The 19,200-nt window shown below is 32.0% G+C and overlaps 1 protein-coding gene across 1 annotated transcript; it reads right to left on the minus strand.

Annotated features, from left to right (window-relative positions):
- Positions 1-13,241: 13,241 nt before the first annotated feature.
- Positions 13,242-15,475, minus strand: LOC113736308 (cytochrome b5, seed isoform-like). Its single transcript, XM_027263208.2, has 3 exons — positions 15,181-15,475; positions 14,524-14,590; positions 13,242-13,782 (listed from the first exon to the last, which is right to left on the minus strand). The coding sequence occupies exons 1-3, from the start codon at positions 15,265-15,267 to the stop codon at positions 13,514-13,516; spliced, it is 423 nt and encodes a 140-aa protein (XP_027119009.1). The 5' UTR covers positions 15,268-15,475; the 3' UTR covers positions 13,242-13,513.
- Positions 15,476-19,200: the final 3,725 nt, after the last annotated feature.

Raw genomic sequence — 19,200 nt, forward strand, 5'->3', positions numbered from 1 at the left:
GCCAGCTACAGATTAGTGTTTTTTTTTTTTTTTGAATCTCAAAGCTCAGAATTTGAACTTGACTTTGAGAAAAAAAAAAAGGAGAAACTAATAAAAAAAATAGGCTTTTTCAAGGCTCGTCCTCGACTGTTTTAATCAGTTAAGTGAATAGAAACTTGAGTCAAGTTCCTATCCTATTCTGACCATAGTTTAGGGACTGCTCTAGCTCATACTCCAGCTTTTGTAGTCATAGTTTCTGCACCATCTATGAAAATATCAGATTTGAGTTCTGAGTTCGAGTTCTTATTAATAACAGGAGTGGAACTTAAGTGGCTGCTTTCTCCGGTGCCAGCTCTGCAACCGGAGGTATATATAATGGCTTCCTCGCCTTACTGCTTTCCTTCCAAGGACCCTTCTGTCCGCTTAATGCCCCAGTTCCATGGCCTCATCAGCCACAATTCCACCCGAGTCAGGTACACACTCCCCCTTTGAGGGGATAATTCCTTCTTCTGCTATTCCTTCTTGGGACTCCAGGCCAATTACCATTTCATCATCCCGGCTAGCGCATTTCCCTTTGCTATTGAATTCCGTGCTGTTTTCGAGTGCAGATGAATGGAATCAGCATACCTTTCATCCAGTTCTATGTTTGCAAGAGTAGGTGTGATCGTAGGTAGCTCGAGTCTGCCTCATAGTGATCATTTATCAAAGAATGACTTGGTTATCAAATTAGTCTGTAAGCACAAATTTTGTTGCCTAAAATAAAAGACAAGAAAATTCGCACAAATATCAAATTGATTAAATCAAATAATAAGCGGGTTACAATTTCTGAAAGTCCTTGAATCAAAGAAATTAATCCCTGACTCTTTTCTTCGAATAGCTTCAATTGAAGGGCCGAAAAGACTTGTTCTCCAATCGAAAGGGTGTTTCCTACAATTTTGGTGCAGAAAACGATTGATTTGATAATGGCGTCAAACACTTGGAACTTCAAGTCTTCAACACCGATAGCAGGGGGATTTGTTTGACTTGATTTGGACTTGGATTTGAGGAAAAAAGCTCTTGAGAAAATTTGACAGAGTTTCTCCGAAAGTTAGGGATTTTTCTCGTGCCCCTTTGCCTTGAGGGAAGACCTCTATTTATGGCCAAAATATGCAGGCTAAGTCTTCAAGAAAACCCTCCAGAAATCTTCCTGCATTTTGGGCAACTTGTAACTCAACAAATCCATTTAATTTGGGCTTAAATAGTGGGCCAACCCAAATGGTCCATGGTGAATTAATAAAGCAATCAATTCACTCTAACTTAAATGCGCATTATGAATTTAATTTGATTTAATAGCCCATATAATATTGGCCCAATTTGCCAGTCCAAAACATAATGGACTTCTATAATTTAATTTAATCAATATCGATTTAATTTAAATAAATCTTGACTAAATAAATTAAATAAATTTTCTTTGTCTACATAGCCAAAATAGTAATAGTAATAATAGAGTATGGATAAATAAAATAAAAATGGAGAAGTCATCTATTCTTCGTTTTTTGAAGATAGGGTATATGATAATAGCCTTTTGCATCTTTGTATGCTCTTACAAAACTTTATTTCCTTAGACAGTCAAGTGAAATTCAATCCACAAAACAATTTGATCTATGGACAGCATCGTTGTGGTAAAAGTCGTAATGCCAGAGGAATCATTACCGCAGGGCATAGCCGAACCCTTCACCCCGACATGCCGCCACATTGAACCCACAAATGCCTATTTATTCCCCAAATATTTGTAAATACACACAAAAGGTTTACTTGTTACTAATATAGTCTAATCTCTGTTCTCCTTTAGACCCCCTGTTTCACTCCGATAGTATTATGTACACATATAGATGAATAAGTTTCTAACTCTTTCTTCGATCTATTTCGATATATATCTTCGATATAATCAATAAATAAGATGAAAAAAGCGCTTTTTAGCTTTCTTCAGGATTTGGCCCAAACGGAATACTTGAAATTCAACAGACCCCCTCTTTTCTTATACGGATTTGGCCCAAACAGGATTTGGCCACTTTGTTATACGGTCTCCAACATTTGTTGCCTTCTTCGTCAATGTCAGAGTTCTATTCGGCATATTTACCGGGAAGCAAATGTTGCAGCTGATGTCTTAGCTTCTTTACATCTTCATTCTGATTCATTTTTCCAATGTACTCAGGATCTCCCTTTGATTGTTCGTGGTATTCTTACTTTAGATCGTATGATATGTATTCCAACAGTCAATCCCTAAAATGAGGTGAAACCGAAAAAGCTTGACAAGGAGTCGAGATGATTTTGCTTTATCATCTTTAGACTCTTCACTAGGCAAGTGTGCAGTAGCAGCAGGCTGTGGACTAGGTTTGTTGGATGGATCAGTCTCCCCATCGTAGTAGTCATCTAGCATTAATCTTGCAGCACTGCCATGACCTGCATCCTTGAATTTCTTACTTGCATCCTTTCCTGCCAAAAAAAAATCCCACCATTTCATGTACCCAAACGAAAAAAAAAAAAAAAAAAGGTTGTCCTGACTCGTGGTGATAATTAGGGTCACATTCATCCAACATAGACATAATAGAAAAGGTTCATATATTCTGATGTTTCACCAATCTAATGATTCCTTAGATTATAGAATTTTCCTTTTAAGAAGAGAAAACTTTGTAATTGTTTTACACATATGATGGATACTAATTCCCTTTAATTATTGAAGTGCTGCAGAAGCTTTGCATGGTCCATGTTTCATTGATGTAAATTGAGGTCAAGTCAATGAAGTAGCTCATATTTTGGCCACTTTACCAAAACGTTGACTCTGTTGAATATTTTTGGAACTCTTATTTTACTTTTTATTCAGCAAAATTGTGTTGGACAATTTTCAATAAATTTAGCAATAAAATTTTTATTGTTATAAAAAAAATTCCCTCAAATAGGGCATATATTTGGGAAAAGTGTTACTAGGTGATGGAAATCCTTGTATTTCCAATGCCGCACTTTTTTTGTGCAAAATAAGTGGAGTAGGGACTTTTATTCAGAAAATTTGTGCTAGACAATTTTTATTGTTATCAGAGAAAAGCCCTTCCCCAACCTTTATGAGTGGGAGAAATTGAAGCCTTAGGCATCAATTCGAGTTCCATTAGTGCCCACCTAGCTACTTTGCAGTGTCATTCGGTCTTTAATTTGTTCTGGGAAAAGTGTTACTAGGAGATGGAAATCCTCATATTTCCACTGCCGTGCTTTTTTTTTTTGTGCAAAATAAGGGGACTAGGTTAGTGAAGTGCTTGTGTTGTAGACTAATGGTCTGTAATATATTAGAGGAGATCTTGTGACTTATAAAATATTGAGCATAAGAAAATCCTATGTAACATTTTTTGGTAAAAACTTCACTATTATTTGAATTACACGTACCGATTCCATCTATTGTAAGTTTCTCAAATAAAAGATAATGTTGTGTAATAAAATAGAAACTTTGAACCATTCACCAAACTCACTATTTTATTAATAAAACTTACTATTCTTTGAATTAAACTTATTGATTCTAATTGATGATAAATTTGTGCAATAAAATATAACTTTTATTCATTTATAAAAATTCTCTTTTTTATTAGTAAAATTTATCGTTTATCTATAGACAGTAATTATGATTGTAAGTAAGCTTAGTTTTTACCCTTACAAAAATTTAAAAAATATGGAAGATTTTGTTTAAAGTCAAAAAAATAATACTCATCACCATAAACAACATTTATAATTGTGTGAAAGATTAATATCTATCGCAGTGCTTCGTACTACATTAAGAAAATAAAAAATAAAAAATTTTAACAATGAAATATTTTTCTCATTGGTGGTTGATTTGCACAAACAACTTATTCTATAAACCAAAACTCACAATTATTGCCCCTAATTTAGTACCCTTATTCTAAAATTTACCTTGACCAACAAGTGCATTTGCTAGACAAACGCATTTAGCAATTACTTATGTCTAATATTCCATCAACTTCACCATTATTAAATTCATCTTAATGAATATTGTCATAGGGCTTTTTTTCCCCTTATTCTCGTAGAACTTACTAATTTAAAAATTGAACCTTATCATCACTATAACAAAAATTGATTAGTTCTCTAATTAACATAACAAATTTATGATAATTCTTGAACGCTACAACTTAGAATAAACAAGATAGCATTCTAAATTACAAAAAAATTTCATTGGAACATCCTATATTTTCAACTAGAACTTTAGGGGACATAAATTTAGATCTTATTATTTTGAAAACCTAATTTACAATCAAGTTCATTTATCTTTAGCAAATCAAAACTTAACACTTTCACGGAAAATGCTACCCATCACTGATTCATCATACTTTATTATAGCTAATTTTATAATTTTTTACTTAATATTTCCAATTAATCATTGAAAGTTCCCAATTTTAGAGCAAAAATATATTAATGAAGTGTTACACCTTTTCACTAGAGCTTAATATTTTTATAGTAGAACTTAAATTCATATTAAGTAAATTACAACTTTTGACTTTTTAGCCATTCTTGTATTTTTCTCCTACAATAATATGAGTTAATGTTGACACACTAGTTAGTTTTTAGCAGATCTTACTCCAAAATTTCAACCAAAAATCTAAATAGTAACATAGTGCATGTTTTCCATTTACAATAAGAAGCAAACATGAAATTTATTGAAATAGTTGCTTTTTAAAACTAAAATTATCAATGTACTGCAAACACAATATGATTCTAACATCTTAATTTTTGGAAATGGCACATTTCTACCATTTCAAGTCTCAAAATTGTAATCAATTAAACAAAATATTTATTCCTTCAGGTCATGCTGAAAATTATCTGCTTAAGGAAGCTAATTGGTCTATGGCTTTTGAGCAACCTTGACTCAAAACTATCAATCACAAAGGGAAGTTAAGGAGATAATTTGAACTCGTTTTGGCCAATACTCCATTCCTTGGCATGAATCAGTCTTAAATTGCCCAGTCAAGAATAGACCATGTTCGTCACATATTAGTTAAATTCTGAATATTTAAAGGTTAAACACACATGTTCATCACAGATGATGGATACTACTTCGCACTTATTATAGAAGAGTTGGTGACAGATTTGTGTGATTCATGTTTCATTGATGTAAATTGGGTCCAAGAGGAGTCAAAGAAGTAGCTCATGAATTGGCCATTTTGCCAAAACATTTGACAAGAGAAGACGGCTTTGCCGTGCTTTTTCTGTGCAAAATTGATAGGTGTTTATTTTATATGTTTTTAGTATGTTTATTTCTTTGTTTTTGGTGTGAAGTAGCGTTTTTAAAGATGAAACTTGCTCTTTAAGGTTCTATTTTTTATAAATTTCATTTTATAGCCAAAATGAAAATTTAAGCAATTTAATGTGCAAATGTGGTTTTATTTGTAGGATTTGAAGAGCAGTGATAACGTCAAATCAAGAAGGATTCATGCAAATTATGCCAGATGCAATTCAGAGACGATTTGGAGAAAATTAGATCAACAAATGCAGTTTTTTGGCCTTGAAACAGAACCTCAAAATGCAATCAAGACTTTTTTACTCTCTTAATATCTATATATTGTAAGAATCATAGAAGAGAGAGAAGAGAGTTTTAGATTGAAGAACTTAGTCCATTTTTTCTCTCATTAGGAGAGAAAGTTTTGTAAGGAGGAATTTGGAGAAACTCTTCATTATACAACTCATTTTGGTGAAGAAGTAGAAAATTTTGGGAGCTTGTGCATCTATTTGGCTAAGCTTTTCTCATCTATCTTGTGATTCAATATGAATTAATGCAATGAATCTATGAATTTTATTGTCTTATTTCATATCATGAGCTAAAATTTTAGATCTAGGGAGTAGATGAAACTTTTGGTACCATAATCTGAGTTGAATGTAATTTATACTTGTTATCTCTTGTATTAACTTGTCCATTTATGTGTGTTTATTACTTGATCACCAATAGTAAGATTTTAGTTATTGTCACTCAATAAAAATTGGTAATAATGATGGAACAAGATAAATGACACTTAAGAAGTAGGCTCACTAGAGTAGAGGTACACTTACGTGGATTTTCTTACCATTTTATGAAATTAAATAACTAGATTTAGTTCATTAGCATGAGAATAGGAAAAACTAAACAAGTTTAAGCCACTACATCATGAGAATGAGTTTTGATAATATTGAAAATTAATCTCTAGTTAAACAAGAGTAATAATAAGAGGTAAAACTCATTCACTTGTAATTTTTGGACCATAAGTGGAATCTACACCCTAGAACTTGAATATTTAATGAATTTTCTCCAAGTATTTCTCTCTATAAGTTGGCTAGTTAAAAGTAGAAAGTAGGTTGGGTGCTTTTTCTTGATTTTTATTTGATATTAGTCTCAATAATAAAGTAAATTAAGGATCTAGTACTTGTATATTAGTTCCTCATGAAATCGACCCGAATATATTCTAAACTACGAAGTTGGCCTATATACTTGTAGTAAAACGGGTGTATTTTAAAATTAAACTTGCACACACATCTAAATCCCATAAAAAATAAAGGGACTAGGGCAGTGACGTACTTGTGTTGTGAAGTAATGATCTGTAACATATAAGGAGACCTTGTGACTTATAGAACATTGAGTAGAAGAAAATCCTTTGTATAACATATCACTGGAGATTAATTTAGTTTCATGAATTAGGTAAGTCCCCTTGTTGTGTAGAAGTTCATTAGAACTTTCGTTTGTTGTCAAGGGTGTATTTGAACTCGTCTGTTGTTGTTGTTGCTGTAGTCGTCGTCGTCTTCTGTGTAAGTTTCTTTGTTCATTGTTCGTAGTTGTACCGTGTAGAACTCTTTTGAAGTTTTAATAAAAAGACCAATTTCCTTTGTTCTACTTTGGCCTTCCCTTTGACATTTTCTTTTTTTTTTTTTTTGAAATTTTTTCCTTTCAAATCTGGTACCTCATGATGGCTAGCTAAATTCTACATTCTATATCGAAATATTGGTAGAAAGATTGATTTTTTCTTCCCAAAACAAAATTGGAGGTGAAACAAGTGTCTAGGTGAGCTAAGAACGCTGCTCAACAAGCTCATTCCCGGATTGTGCACGAGGATTACTATAGTACAATTTGTGCCATTTAGCTTTACAGTTTGCCTGGTCTCTAAATAACTTAACTGGATTATACTATAATGATTTTTCTAATATACTGCAAAAAAAGTAGTGAATAAACACTTATTTGGCTAAAAAAAAGTAGTGAATTGCGAATCGACCTTTGAATTTCATTGTTATTTTCAATTTGAAATAATTTTCATGACACTGAATTTTCTAGGTAAAACTTACTCCCAAAAATAAATGATAAACTATTCACATATCAATTAATGTGATATGCACTCAAATGTACCAGATTTAGTGTCTGATAATTTAGTAACTAATGGATTTAGACTTCAAATTTTGGTTTTCAGACTTCAGTGTTATCAATCGCATGCTATAAGGATTTTTCTAATAAATTGCTAATTAAAGTACTAAATAAACACTTATTTGGCTTTACTAGACATGTATGCTAACAACTAACAGCGTGTGCACGCGTAGCATATATGCATATGTATATGTATGTATAGCTCATCAGAAAAACGTTAAATTATGGGATACCATCCACTAACGTTATACTTTTATCGTACCATAAGTTTAGTGAGTTAACTACTCTGCATTAAAAAAAAAAAATTAAAAGTTTGGAGTAGTTGATATTACCTCCATATAAAATTCAAACTTTAAAATTGGCTCTCCGTATAAAAATAATTTGGTTTGGCCAGTCAAATTAATTATGCCACTTCAATTGCAAAGCCTTGTGGCCTATTATTGAATAAGGTGCAATCTACGTGCGTGCAAATAATAAAAGTTATATCTATTTGTACAAATTATTTATACAAATATCGAGTTTAATTTGTTAAAGAATTTTAAGAAATTAAAAATTTTATTAAAAATTGGACCATTTTTGTTTTTTATGGTAAGGGTAAAGATGATAGTTGAAAAGGAGACCAAAAAAAAAAACAATTAACACCATAGGAGAACTCGTAGTTTGCATATTGTAAGTCAATTAAACCTCTCCATCTACCCATTATTTTTTGGCAGACCAACTATGTCCTTCTTGACCATTTTTTCCTGTTCATTTGAATTCCTCTCTGATGAAGAAAAACCTAATTGAACAGGTCATCATAACCTTCACATTTTCACCCAGAAAAATAAAGAAATTTGCCCATCACCTTAAATTTTTGCCAATAAAAGAAAGAAAAATTGCACGATTTCGTTTATGTGGTCACCTCGGGTGTACTTCAGTTTTCCCAATTGAGTGGGGGAAAAGGCCTTTTTCTCCATTGATTACTTTCTTGGGTTCATGCACTTATGTTTTTGCAGGTTTCTTCTCAAATGAAGAAACAAATGTATTCTACTAATGTCGAAAACCAACATAAAGGTGACAAATAGATAGTGGTGGGCCATATGAGCCAAGCAAGCAAACCTTTTAACCGGTTGAGACAGGGGTATGTTACTGGCAAAAAAAATTGTTGTGGGACCTCTCGGAATTAATAATGTATTCAGTAAGACCTTCTCTTGACGCCGAAGAAATGCAATGGCACGAAATGCAATTGCGCGAAATACTTCCGACGATTAAGATATTTCCAAATTGCCCGCGTGCCAATGGTCAGGAGGGATATTTGTAATAAAAACTTGGGCGTTATTTGATAGTTTTTGGATGCCTAAAAGGCGTGATCTATCATTTTGGCAAATGGCGTGCTTTAATTTTGTCAAAACCACACGCTTTTCAGTTATTATGATTAATTGATGTAGGTGAGATCATATTAGTAACTTTAATCAACTATGTTCGACTTAGTTGACCATGAACAATCATATAAATAGTCCTTATTAACAGTTGTATAAATAGGCATAAGTAGTTATAATCGTTGGAATCCACTATCTGATTAATGGCTATTATGAGTTATTATCTTCTTAGTCCAAAAACAAATTGAGAGATAACAATGATCCATATCTACCACCATCTTATGAGCTAGCATCAAGGAATCGACAATTAGATTAGACCCTTAATTAGTTATAATCGTCGGAATTGACAATTCAATTTAATTGTTATAATGAGTTGTTATCATCTTAACCCATGGAGGAATTGGGGAATTCATAGCAAGATGATCCATATTTACAACCATCTACTTATGAGTTAGCACCAAGGAATCTATAATCAAATTAGAGACTCAATTAGTTATAATTATCGGAATCGACTATCTGATTAATCGCTATAATCAACTATTATCGTCATAGTGTTACAACGCATTAGAAAATGCATAACGAAATGATCCATATCTATTACCGTTTTCTTATGAACTAGCAACAAAGAATCGACTATCGGATTGAATGCATAATTATGTGGTATTTGGTAAAAGGATTTCGGTATAGAGAATTGGAATAAACCTCATAATCATTGTTTGGATTACTATTATCGGAATTGAAATTTTGGAATTATATATAAAAATGCAATGGCGTTTCCCAATTCCCTAGTAACTTGGAAGGTTTTGGATAAAAGCCAAGTTTGATTCCCTTTTAGAAACAGGGCTCGTCCCGCTATTCGTTAAAAAAATTAACATATAATAATAAATATAAATGTAATTATATTTATAATTATTATATACACATATAATATATTATATAAATATATATTATAAATTTATTAATATTAAATAATAATATATTTATATTATTTAATTAAATTCATAAGGAGAGGAATTATCATCTTAGGAGGTTTAATCTTTATTGCCTTATTTTCTTTCATCTTAGGAGTTTTAATCTTTATTACCTTATTTTGTTTACATGTATATTAGTACTGGTATTCGTTTCATCGAATGTGAATTAGTAATAGTACTACTTTTCATTACACGTGTACCGTGTACTTAGAGGTGTCAAAATGGGTGATTTGGGCGGGTTTGGGTTAGGTAAAATGGGTAATGGGTATAAATGAGTCAACCCATTTATACCAATTTAATTAGATGGGTATAAATGGGTAAGTCAAAAAATGAATTGGATAACCCAATTATCCATTTATAACCCATTTATTTTAACTTATTGTAAATTCATTTAAATTCATTTTTGCAAACTAAGTTATCAATTTATACCATCATTTACACCCATCATTAGTTTAAAATATTTATTTATAATACTCAATAAACCTAATTATCAATTTTTTCCATATGTACTATATGTCGTAAAATTACATACTATTTAATAATTAAACAATAAGAATATAAAATTTTGAACTAAATACTATAAAAGTTAACATAAAAACTTAATCCAAAAATTTTGAACCTCTAGCAATTTTTCGTGTATAAATTTAAAATTTCATTTTGGAAAAATAAGAAAAGAGACTAAAACTTGTCATAAATTGATAATGGTGAAAAATAAGCAAGTTAACGGGTGGGGGAAGATAGGAGGTTTGGGAGAAAATAATTTTAAATAGGTTAATTGGGTTTGATGGGTTACCCAATAATACCCAATTATTTAAATGGGTATTATTGGGTAATCCATTTATACCCATATGCAAAAATTGTACATACCCATACCCATACCCATTTAAGTACAATCAAATTTTTGTACTCTCATCAGCCATAACTGAACGGGTTTATTTGAAATATAGCAGGGATAAACACTGGGAAGAGGCCCTAACGTGAAGAATGACTGATGGGCTACGTTATTTAACATATAGCAGGGATAACTAATTTCAGCAGGGATAAACACGATGAGTAAAGTATGACTGATGGGCACGAAAATTAAATGGAAGAAGAAAACTATCTATTTCCTCCACCAAACAAATTAGTATGGCTGATGCATAATTTATTTAAATTTTGAGAAATACACCGTTTGGAATGGAGGGGAAAAAATACACAGTTTGGAATCACAATAAATGGACTGTCATGAGTGCCTAACTTCCATTTGGTATTCAAATACTAACTATTGGTATTTAAAAAATGCACTCTATTTTATCCAATCAGAATAAATCCTTATACTTTTTTATTTTTATTTGTTATTAATATACTCAATTTTTGGTAATACAAAGTAAGACAACAAAAAGGTAAATTTGAAATTATATTTTTTAATATACTCAAAATGAATTTTTTAATATTATATTTCAAAATGAGCTGTAAATAAACAAATAGTTTAAAGTAAGGGGGCAAGTGAGTTTCAGACCCAAAAAAAAAAAATAGAGGCAAGTGAGATTTTTCAATATTTGTGAGTGCCAAGTAAAATTGTTAGAAACCTCCGGGGAGGTTTATGAAATTATTCCAAACAAAAATTAAGAATGAATAAGTTGTTTTTTATAATGGTTCTAAAGGTTCCTTGAGACTTTATAAATTAGATGTCTTGAGTTTGCAAAAACAATTTCTTGCATATCTTTGTAGTGGAAACGGAGTTTAAACTTGCTATAGGTCAGTTTCTTGTTTTCCATTGTATCCTAAAAGGGTAATTTGGCATTCAACCTAATTTTATTCTCATTTTATCCAACTAATAAATTAGCTTATGAAAAAAATGGGAAAATGGATAATTTATGGAGAAAAGTCATAAAGAGCTGGTGTTTTATTGGAAAACGGGTTTATTTTTATTTGTCCGATAAATAAATTTGTTTATGGAAAAATGGGTACTCTATTCTTATAATGGAAGAAAGCCATAAAGAGCTGTTGTTTTATTGGAAAATGGTTTTATTTTTATTTTATCAGATAAATAAATTTGTTTATGGGAAATGGGTACTCTGTTCTTATAATGGAGGAAAGATATAAAAAGTTGGTCTTTTATTAGATAACGGGTTTATTTTTATTTTATCTGATAAATAAATTTGTTTATGGAAAAATGGGTACTCTGTTTACTCTGTTCTTATAATGGAGGAAAGCCATAAAGAGCTGGTCTTTTATTAAAAAATGGGTTTATTTTTATTTTATCCGATAAATAAATTTATTTATGGGAAAATGAGTACTCTGTTCTTATAATGGAGGAACGGGTTTATTTTTATTTTATTTGATAAATAAATTTATTTATGAAAAAATGGGTACTCTGTTCTTATAATAGAGGAAAGCCATAAAGAGCTGGTCGTTTATGGGAAAGTGATACTTTACAGAGAGTGATCGTGATTTGGTTTATGAAATTATCCCAAAAAAATTTAGAATGAATTTATTTATTTTGAAAGTTGTATAACGATCGTTAAATTTCAAATATCCATTCCTTAAACTTCAAAATCATCTCCACACAATCACAAACTCCAAACCCTCCGTCTCTCTCCCTTCCTTAGAGTAAAATTTCTAGTGAATAAATGGGTTTAATATGTAATACCTGTGTTCCCATTAATTACTATTTATTTTTGGCTTTCCTCCATAAACTGCTCATTTTCCCCTTTTTCTATGAATTACCAGTTCTTTATATCACTCCTCCACGAATTATTTATTTAATTCATGTTGCTATTTTTCTTGGTCCGGTTTCGCGCTTCTTCATTTTATATGTCTACAGTGACAAATGGTGTCGGGTTGGGCAGCCCTATGTGTCCTTATATGTTAAATTCATTTTTTACCCTTCAAACAATGTATCATTTTCTTTGGTTGGTCAAATGAAAGCTTTTACTTCTACAACCGGTATCCAACCACTACATCTGAAATCGTGCCACTTCTTCTAAGTACAATCCAACGGCTATATCGCACACAAGTCCATCTTGTGGTTGAGATTAAATTTCTACCACATCAGACATCAGAATTATTTCTGTGCTGTAGACGCATCCTGTTTTTGCATACCATGTTTGGCAAACTTGGACCAAAACAAAATAGGGCACACTAGGTCCAGAACAATTCAAGAAAACTGTGGAAAGAATTGGATCCATTAAAGTATCTTCCCACGGCCCAAAAAGAGAGAAAAAGCATAAAGGGCAAAGTTTCCTCCCTTCGCTTTTCTCTCTTTTATTACTTAAATTGGGCACAGTCAAATTAGAGGTTCTGAATTTCTTCGTCGCTGCTTAAATTTGACCTCTCCCCTATTATAACAAAAAATGGGCATAATGGTACAGAGAAATAAATAAAAGGAGAAACAATTAACAACATCAAGAAAATAATAGATAGACTGTCTGCTAAAACCGCCTAATAATATTGGTTAGCAGTAAAGTATTTGATTAAAAAGGTGGGGTAATGGATAGGCTTCACAAAACAAAAAGGTTTTTCTTACCCAAAATGTCAAGCAAAATCATGAAAATAGCTAGTAGAGATTTATAAACTACTGTCTTACACCACAGCAAACTTATTTGTGTCTTTCACAACATGCTCCTATTTGACATGTTCTTACACCAATAATGATTTATGAGGTTGTTTCAATTGAGCAAAAGCTTGATCAGAAACGGGACAAACGCAAGAGTTTCATAAACTTTGGTAGAATGTCTAAATCACAAGCATGCAAGAAGCCAACTGGAGGTCAGTGCTTTTATTTTTTCTTTCTTTTGGTTAAGATCTCAAAGCTCAAAATTTGAACTTGACTTTGTGAAAAAATGTATTCCTGCAGCCAATCCTAAAATGAGCAGAAATTGAAGAAGCTTGACAAGGAGTCCAGATGATTTTGCATTATCATCTTTGGGCTCTTTACTAAGCAAGTGTGCAGTAGCAGCAGGCTTGGGACTAGGCTTGGTGGATGGATCAATCTCCCCAACATAATACTCATCTAGCATTAATCTTGCAGCACTACCATGACCTGCACTCTCGAATTCTTCACTTGCATCCTTTCCTGCCAATCAATCTCACTGTTTCATGCATAAAAAAAAAAAAAATTTCTGATCCGTAATGGTGATTGAGCCAATTCGATTCAAACACGTTTTTTATATTGAAAAGAAAAGTTCTTGTCTAATTTCCATGATATCCTTTTTAGAAGCAAGGATTAACATAGATGTTGCATCATAGATGATGAAATCAAATTCAGATTCTTATTTCCCTCAAAAAAATATTTAGATCTTATTTTAGGACAAAACCTTCTTACCTAGAGAGTCTCATCACATTCGTGCAACATAGACATAATAGAAGAGGCCCATATATATTTTGGTGTATGTTCCACCAATCTCATGACTCCTTAGATTATAGAAATTTCCTCCTAAGAGTAGGAAACTTTGTAATTGTCTTACCCAAATGATGGATACTACTTGAGTTGCAAACAGCTTTGCATGATCCATGTTTCATCGATTTAAATTGGGTTCAAGAGAAATCAACGAAGTAGCTCATTAAATTGGCCATTTTGCCAAAATATTTGACTCCATTGAATCTTTGTAGAACTCTTCCCCTACTTTTATTCAGCAAAATTGTGCTGGACAATTTTCAACAAATTTAGCAATAAAATTTTTTTTGTTATCAGAAAAATTCCCTCTAAACAGGCCATATATTTGGGAATGAATTAACTCCAAATCACATTGAGTAATAAATCATTTTGTGTAGACAAAAAATGAAAAAAACAATCCAAGTCATGGTTCTGCTGTACCTGCTGCTTCTAGCAAAACATCGCCACCGCCCGGATGGTCATCCAAAAAGTTTGTAACATCATATGCCTGTACGGAAATTGAAGACAGCCTTGCTAAGTGATGAACAAGAGATGAATTCCAAAGTTATCAGTCTTAATTTGCTAAGATGACAACCTTGGGGATCAGCAAATCCTACGCCAAAATTGGTCTAAGCCCTCCTTATCTGTTTCCATAATTCTCAAACTGAATAACTGAAATAGCATTAACATAAATAGCATCAGCTCTGTCACTTTCTTACCGTCCCACCTTCAAATTTGGAAATATTTTTGGCGGAGGTACTTCCTTGAATCCATCCCAGATCAAATTTATTCAATCAAACAATGGTCCAAGAAACTTGTTAACTAGAGTGGCTTTGTCGTAAGAAAAATCTATGAATAGCTAGTGCATGAAATGAACTAATATGAGCATAACTTGTTACTCTGACAACTCAGAAGATTATGTATGATCTATAGCTTCTCAAACTATTGGTGTTGTCTCTATTTTCAGAAAACCAAATGACTAAAATTGTTCCAGCTCTCATTTCCAAAAATTAAAGCAAAAAATTATTTTAGCTCTATTGACACCAAGACCAAATCATATTAAATCAGGAAGATGAACAGAAATATATTTCTTATTACCTTGGCGTTTATGATGACCCAACAATCTTTGGAAGTGTTGTGAAGTGAAACTTCATCATAACCAAGAACCTTGTCATCAGCACCCATAAAGTCTGTTTGCAGAAGCTGGATTGAGAATGATCCAAGTTATTAAGAAGGCTAATCGTTGCTTGAATCAATAATGTTAAAAACAAAGCAATTGTGGTTGGTCAGAAGACTGGTCCAAAGATATGGATATCTTCACCAGCGTGCGATGAAATTGATGTATTAATTATCTCTGCTTTTCTGTCTTTTGTCTTGTCTAAATTCAATTATTTCCTTTGCTGATGGATACAACAAGGTTTATATAGATGCTGCAACTAAAGAAATCAATTGTACTAGCCATAACTTTTTTGGTGGACATTGAAGCCATTTTTTTAATTTTTTGAGCACTAGATGCCATCTTTGATTGAGTTATAGATGCCATATAAAATACCTATGTTAGATGCCATCTTTGATTGAGTAATATAGCATATAAAATACTTAGGTTAGACTTGGCAAAACAATGACATGTCAATGAGATAAGATCATTGTTTATTAGTTTAAGAACATAATTTACGGATGAAATAATACTTAATATTCGTTTTGCACAACAGATTTTGGCCCATTGGCTTTGGAAGTACCCAAATGTGTAGATCCTTTTTCCTTTTGCGTTAATTACTATTTGCGGCTTGAGATTTCACATATTATAACATAACCTCCAATGATCTTATGTAAAGTGGTAATCGTTGGTAGTGTTTAGTATTCAAGTAAAGAAAACATTGGAATTTCTATCAACAACATTATCGAGCATACTTTCTGTCTAATTTTCACTTTATATAAAACAATAAGGGAATTTAGTGGATATTTTAAAAAGGTGGGGCTAAATCCACATCTCTCTAGTCTAAATACACATCTTTTACACCAAAGTATCTATAAAGCCCATTCTATTTATCAGGATTTCATAGGAACTTTTTCAATACCAAAACTAACATTTTGTGGTGTTTAAAGATGGCGCCAATTAAGTTTATTTTTCCCCCCACTCAATTGCGTCCTTTCATCATCCCTATTCCTTACTTTCTAATATTCATGAACTATAGCAGCAACTATTACCATCAGTTGGAGAACTTCGAACTTCTAGTTCCAAATGAATATGAAATCATTGCCATGATCATCATTTGTTTTTTTTTTAAATTATCAATAGATATTTGAAAATCAAGTATCACTCTTCAATTTATGATCCTAAAATTTTTGTTTTTTATTATCAGTAATATTTTTCTGATAAATTTTTGCTATGCTCTAGTACATTTTAGTTGATGATGATAGTTGCTACTGTAAGTCTTCAGCATTGAAAGGCAAGGACAGGGGGCGATAAAAGGATATAGTAAAGTGGAGGAAAAGATGAACTTGATTGGCCCATCTTTTTCCACCACAAAAAGTTAGTTTTGGTATTTAAAATGTTCCTATGAAATCCTGATAAATAGTGTGGGCTTTATAGATATTTTGGTATAAAGTGTGTGAATTTAGCCTCACCCTTTTAAAAAGTTACGATATGATGTGGTAATAGACGAAATTACATAGGGTACATTCTAATTTACCCCTTTTTTTATGCTAGTATCCCCAAATCGAATAGTTGATGTTATGGGACTAGAGTTTAACCAATAATTAATAATTTATTAAAGCATTTCCAGTCCCAAGATCTAAGAGTTAGGACAGCTACAACAACTAGTTGCACCTTTGATTTTTTTGCAATCATAGAATCATGACATGGAAGTGTCAAATTATTTTAATTAGTAGGAAAGGTGGCATGAAAAAATAAACACATAATGGCCTCTTCTAGGGGCGTTATTCTATTCGTCTATCAAGGACCAACTTCTCACATTTTATCACCTGTCTATTTTCATCTGTTTTTCCATCAGATAATAACTCTTTACAACGGTAAAACCATGCATGGTAGATTAGACGTTTACATGTAGAAATAAGATTAGTGTCATGCTAACTGATAACTCATTGACTCGAGGCATTTGATAATAACAATTTCGAAAGCATGTTCAAGAATTCTGTTTTAAGGTAAATAAGAATAGTTAATAGGGCAATTGACACCTTTATAACTAGTGCAAGAATAAATATCAAAATTAATGGAATAAAGAAAGTCATATTATAAATTTGACCAAGAATGTTTCTAGCAAAATGTATTCCCTGCTAAAGAGCTTAAATACACAAAAACTACACATCAACTCTTGTTTATGTTCAAAAATATTAGTAAAAAAGAACGACTACATTGCTATATGTATTATCTCAGAGTCAGATGCAAAGCAAAAAAGTTCACAAATTAGAGGTCAGAAAGAGTAATCAGGCAGCAGCAGTGCAATCAAACAAGAATTGTATCCATTGTGGGTTGGTGCAGCACTGTAGGAACCAGGTACAACACCTCTCAAAAGCAGTAGTGTCAAACCAGTTACTGTGATGAAGAATTTGGCTGCACTGTTGTTGTTCGAAGTCTGATGAACCTTCAAATAAACGCAACTCATGATCAGTAATACTGGTACGTGACCCTTCGATTAAACCCATCTTGGACTTTTTAAGGCAATACAAAATTGTGGATTTTGAGAGTTCATTCTAAACAGGGGATACCTGTTCTGATGTTTTTCTTCATCAAGAAAATCCATTAGATAAAAAAAAAAAAAATCCTCTTCTAGTTTAGAACTGTCAATGGGATCGAGTCAGTCCGAGCTCAGCTCGTTCAACCTGAGAAAAAGTCCTATGAGCCCGACCTTTCAGTAAGTCGGTTTGAGATTGGGCCTAAAACATAAACTCGAATTAAATATGAGATGAGTTTGGGACTCATTAGACTCAAATCCAATATAGACATGGTCCCTTCATGACCTATATATATAATGATATATATATATATATAATGATATATCATATTTATACTTTGATATTGTATATAATTATATATTCAAATATACTAGTACTAAATACTAAATATATACAAATTACAAAATACAAAAATACATCTGAAAACTCCTTTACTAGCTTTCTTGAGAGTTAATATTGGTAAAGCATAACTGAAACTCTAACTTTTCTCGTTGATTGGATAAATTTTTATGTTGGCATAATATTGGTTGATTCCTTTTTGGTCTAAAACACAAATCATCAAGCATGTTTGGATTTAAGTTACAAGGTTATGAAGAAATTCCAACCTTTGAAGATGTGTTGGCTTATGACCGCATGTTTTATTACTATTTTTCATGTATTTTGAACAAATTAGATATAAATATTGTTGAAAATTTTTTGATTTATGTACTTTTTAAGAATTATTACTTGTTCATGTTTAATTTTAATGTTGTAGTCCTGTGAATGTTAAATTAATTTTACAACTTAATAGTTATCATAATTATATTAAGAAAATTAAGGAGTAATAAATGAGTTTGGACTAAACTCAAATAATGCTCAAAATTCGAATATTTTATGAGTTGAATATGATCTTCACATTTATTAACTCAAAAGTCATGACCCGAATCTCGAAGTATTACAAATTAAATAAGCGAAGTTTGAACTTATGAAAGTCCAACTCATATGACCCGATTGACAGGCCTACTCTAGTTTCTCTTCCATAGTATTCAGAGCTACAATCTCTTTGCCCACGCATATCCTTTTCAAGAAATCAATTCTCTTGGCCACAACTTCAAGAAAACATTCAATCTCCTCAACAAACCTTAACACATTCCTTTGATGATTTGCACATTGTAGCGATCAGGGCTTTCAATGCAAGTTTGAACCTTCCCAGTTGGTTTGGACACCTTCCTGAACTTGCAATCCTTTTTGCTGTTTAAAACTTCGTAGACATTAATGATTTCTTGCACTTCATGTGGGCTTTCAGGCCAAGTGTCGACCTTTCCATTTGAGTCTAAAACAATGATACAAGACTTGACATGGCACAGAGTCAAGAGCTCCATAGTTTTCTTCCTTATAATTTCTTTCCTTTTCTTGAAAATCAAAGTTTTGGCTCTTATGATA

This window comes from Coffea arabica, chromosome 3e (assembly GCF_036785885.1).
Source record: "Coffea arabica cultivar ET-39 chromosome 3e, Coffea Arabica ET-39 HiFi, whole genome shotgun sequence".
In the NCBI taxonomy this organism is placed as follows: Eukaryota; Viridiplantae; Streptophyta; class Magnoliopsida; order Gentianales; family Rubiaceae; genus Coffea; species Coffea arabica.

Coding starts and splice junctions, on each gene's coding strand:
- LOC113736308 (XM_027263208.2), bottom strand. CDS start 15,267: ATGGGTGCTGATGACAAGGTTCTTGGTTATGATGAAGTTTCACTTCAC. Junction 14,591..15,180: donor GGGTCATCATAAACGCCAAG/GTAATAAGAAAT, acceptor ATTTCCGTACAG/GCATATGATGTTACAAACTT. Junction 13,783..14,523: donor TGTTTTGCTAGAAGCAGCAG/GTACAGCAGAAC, acceptor ATTGATTGGCAG/GAAAGGATGCAAGTGAAGAA.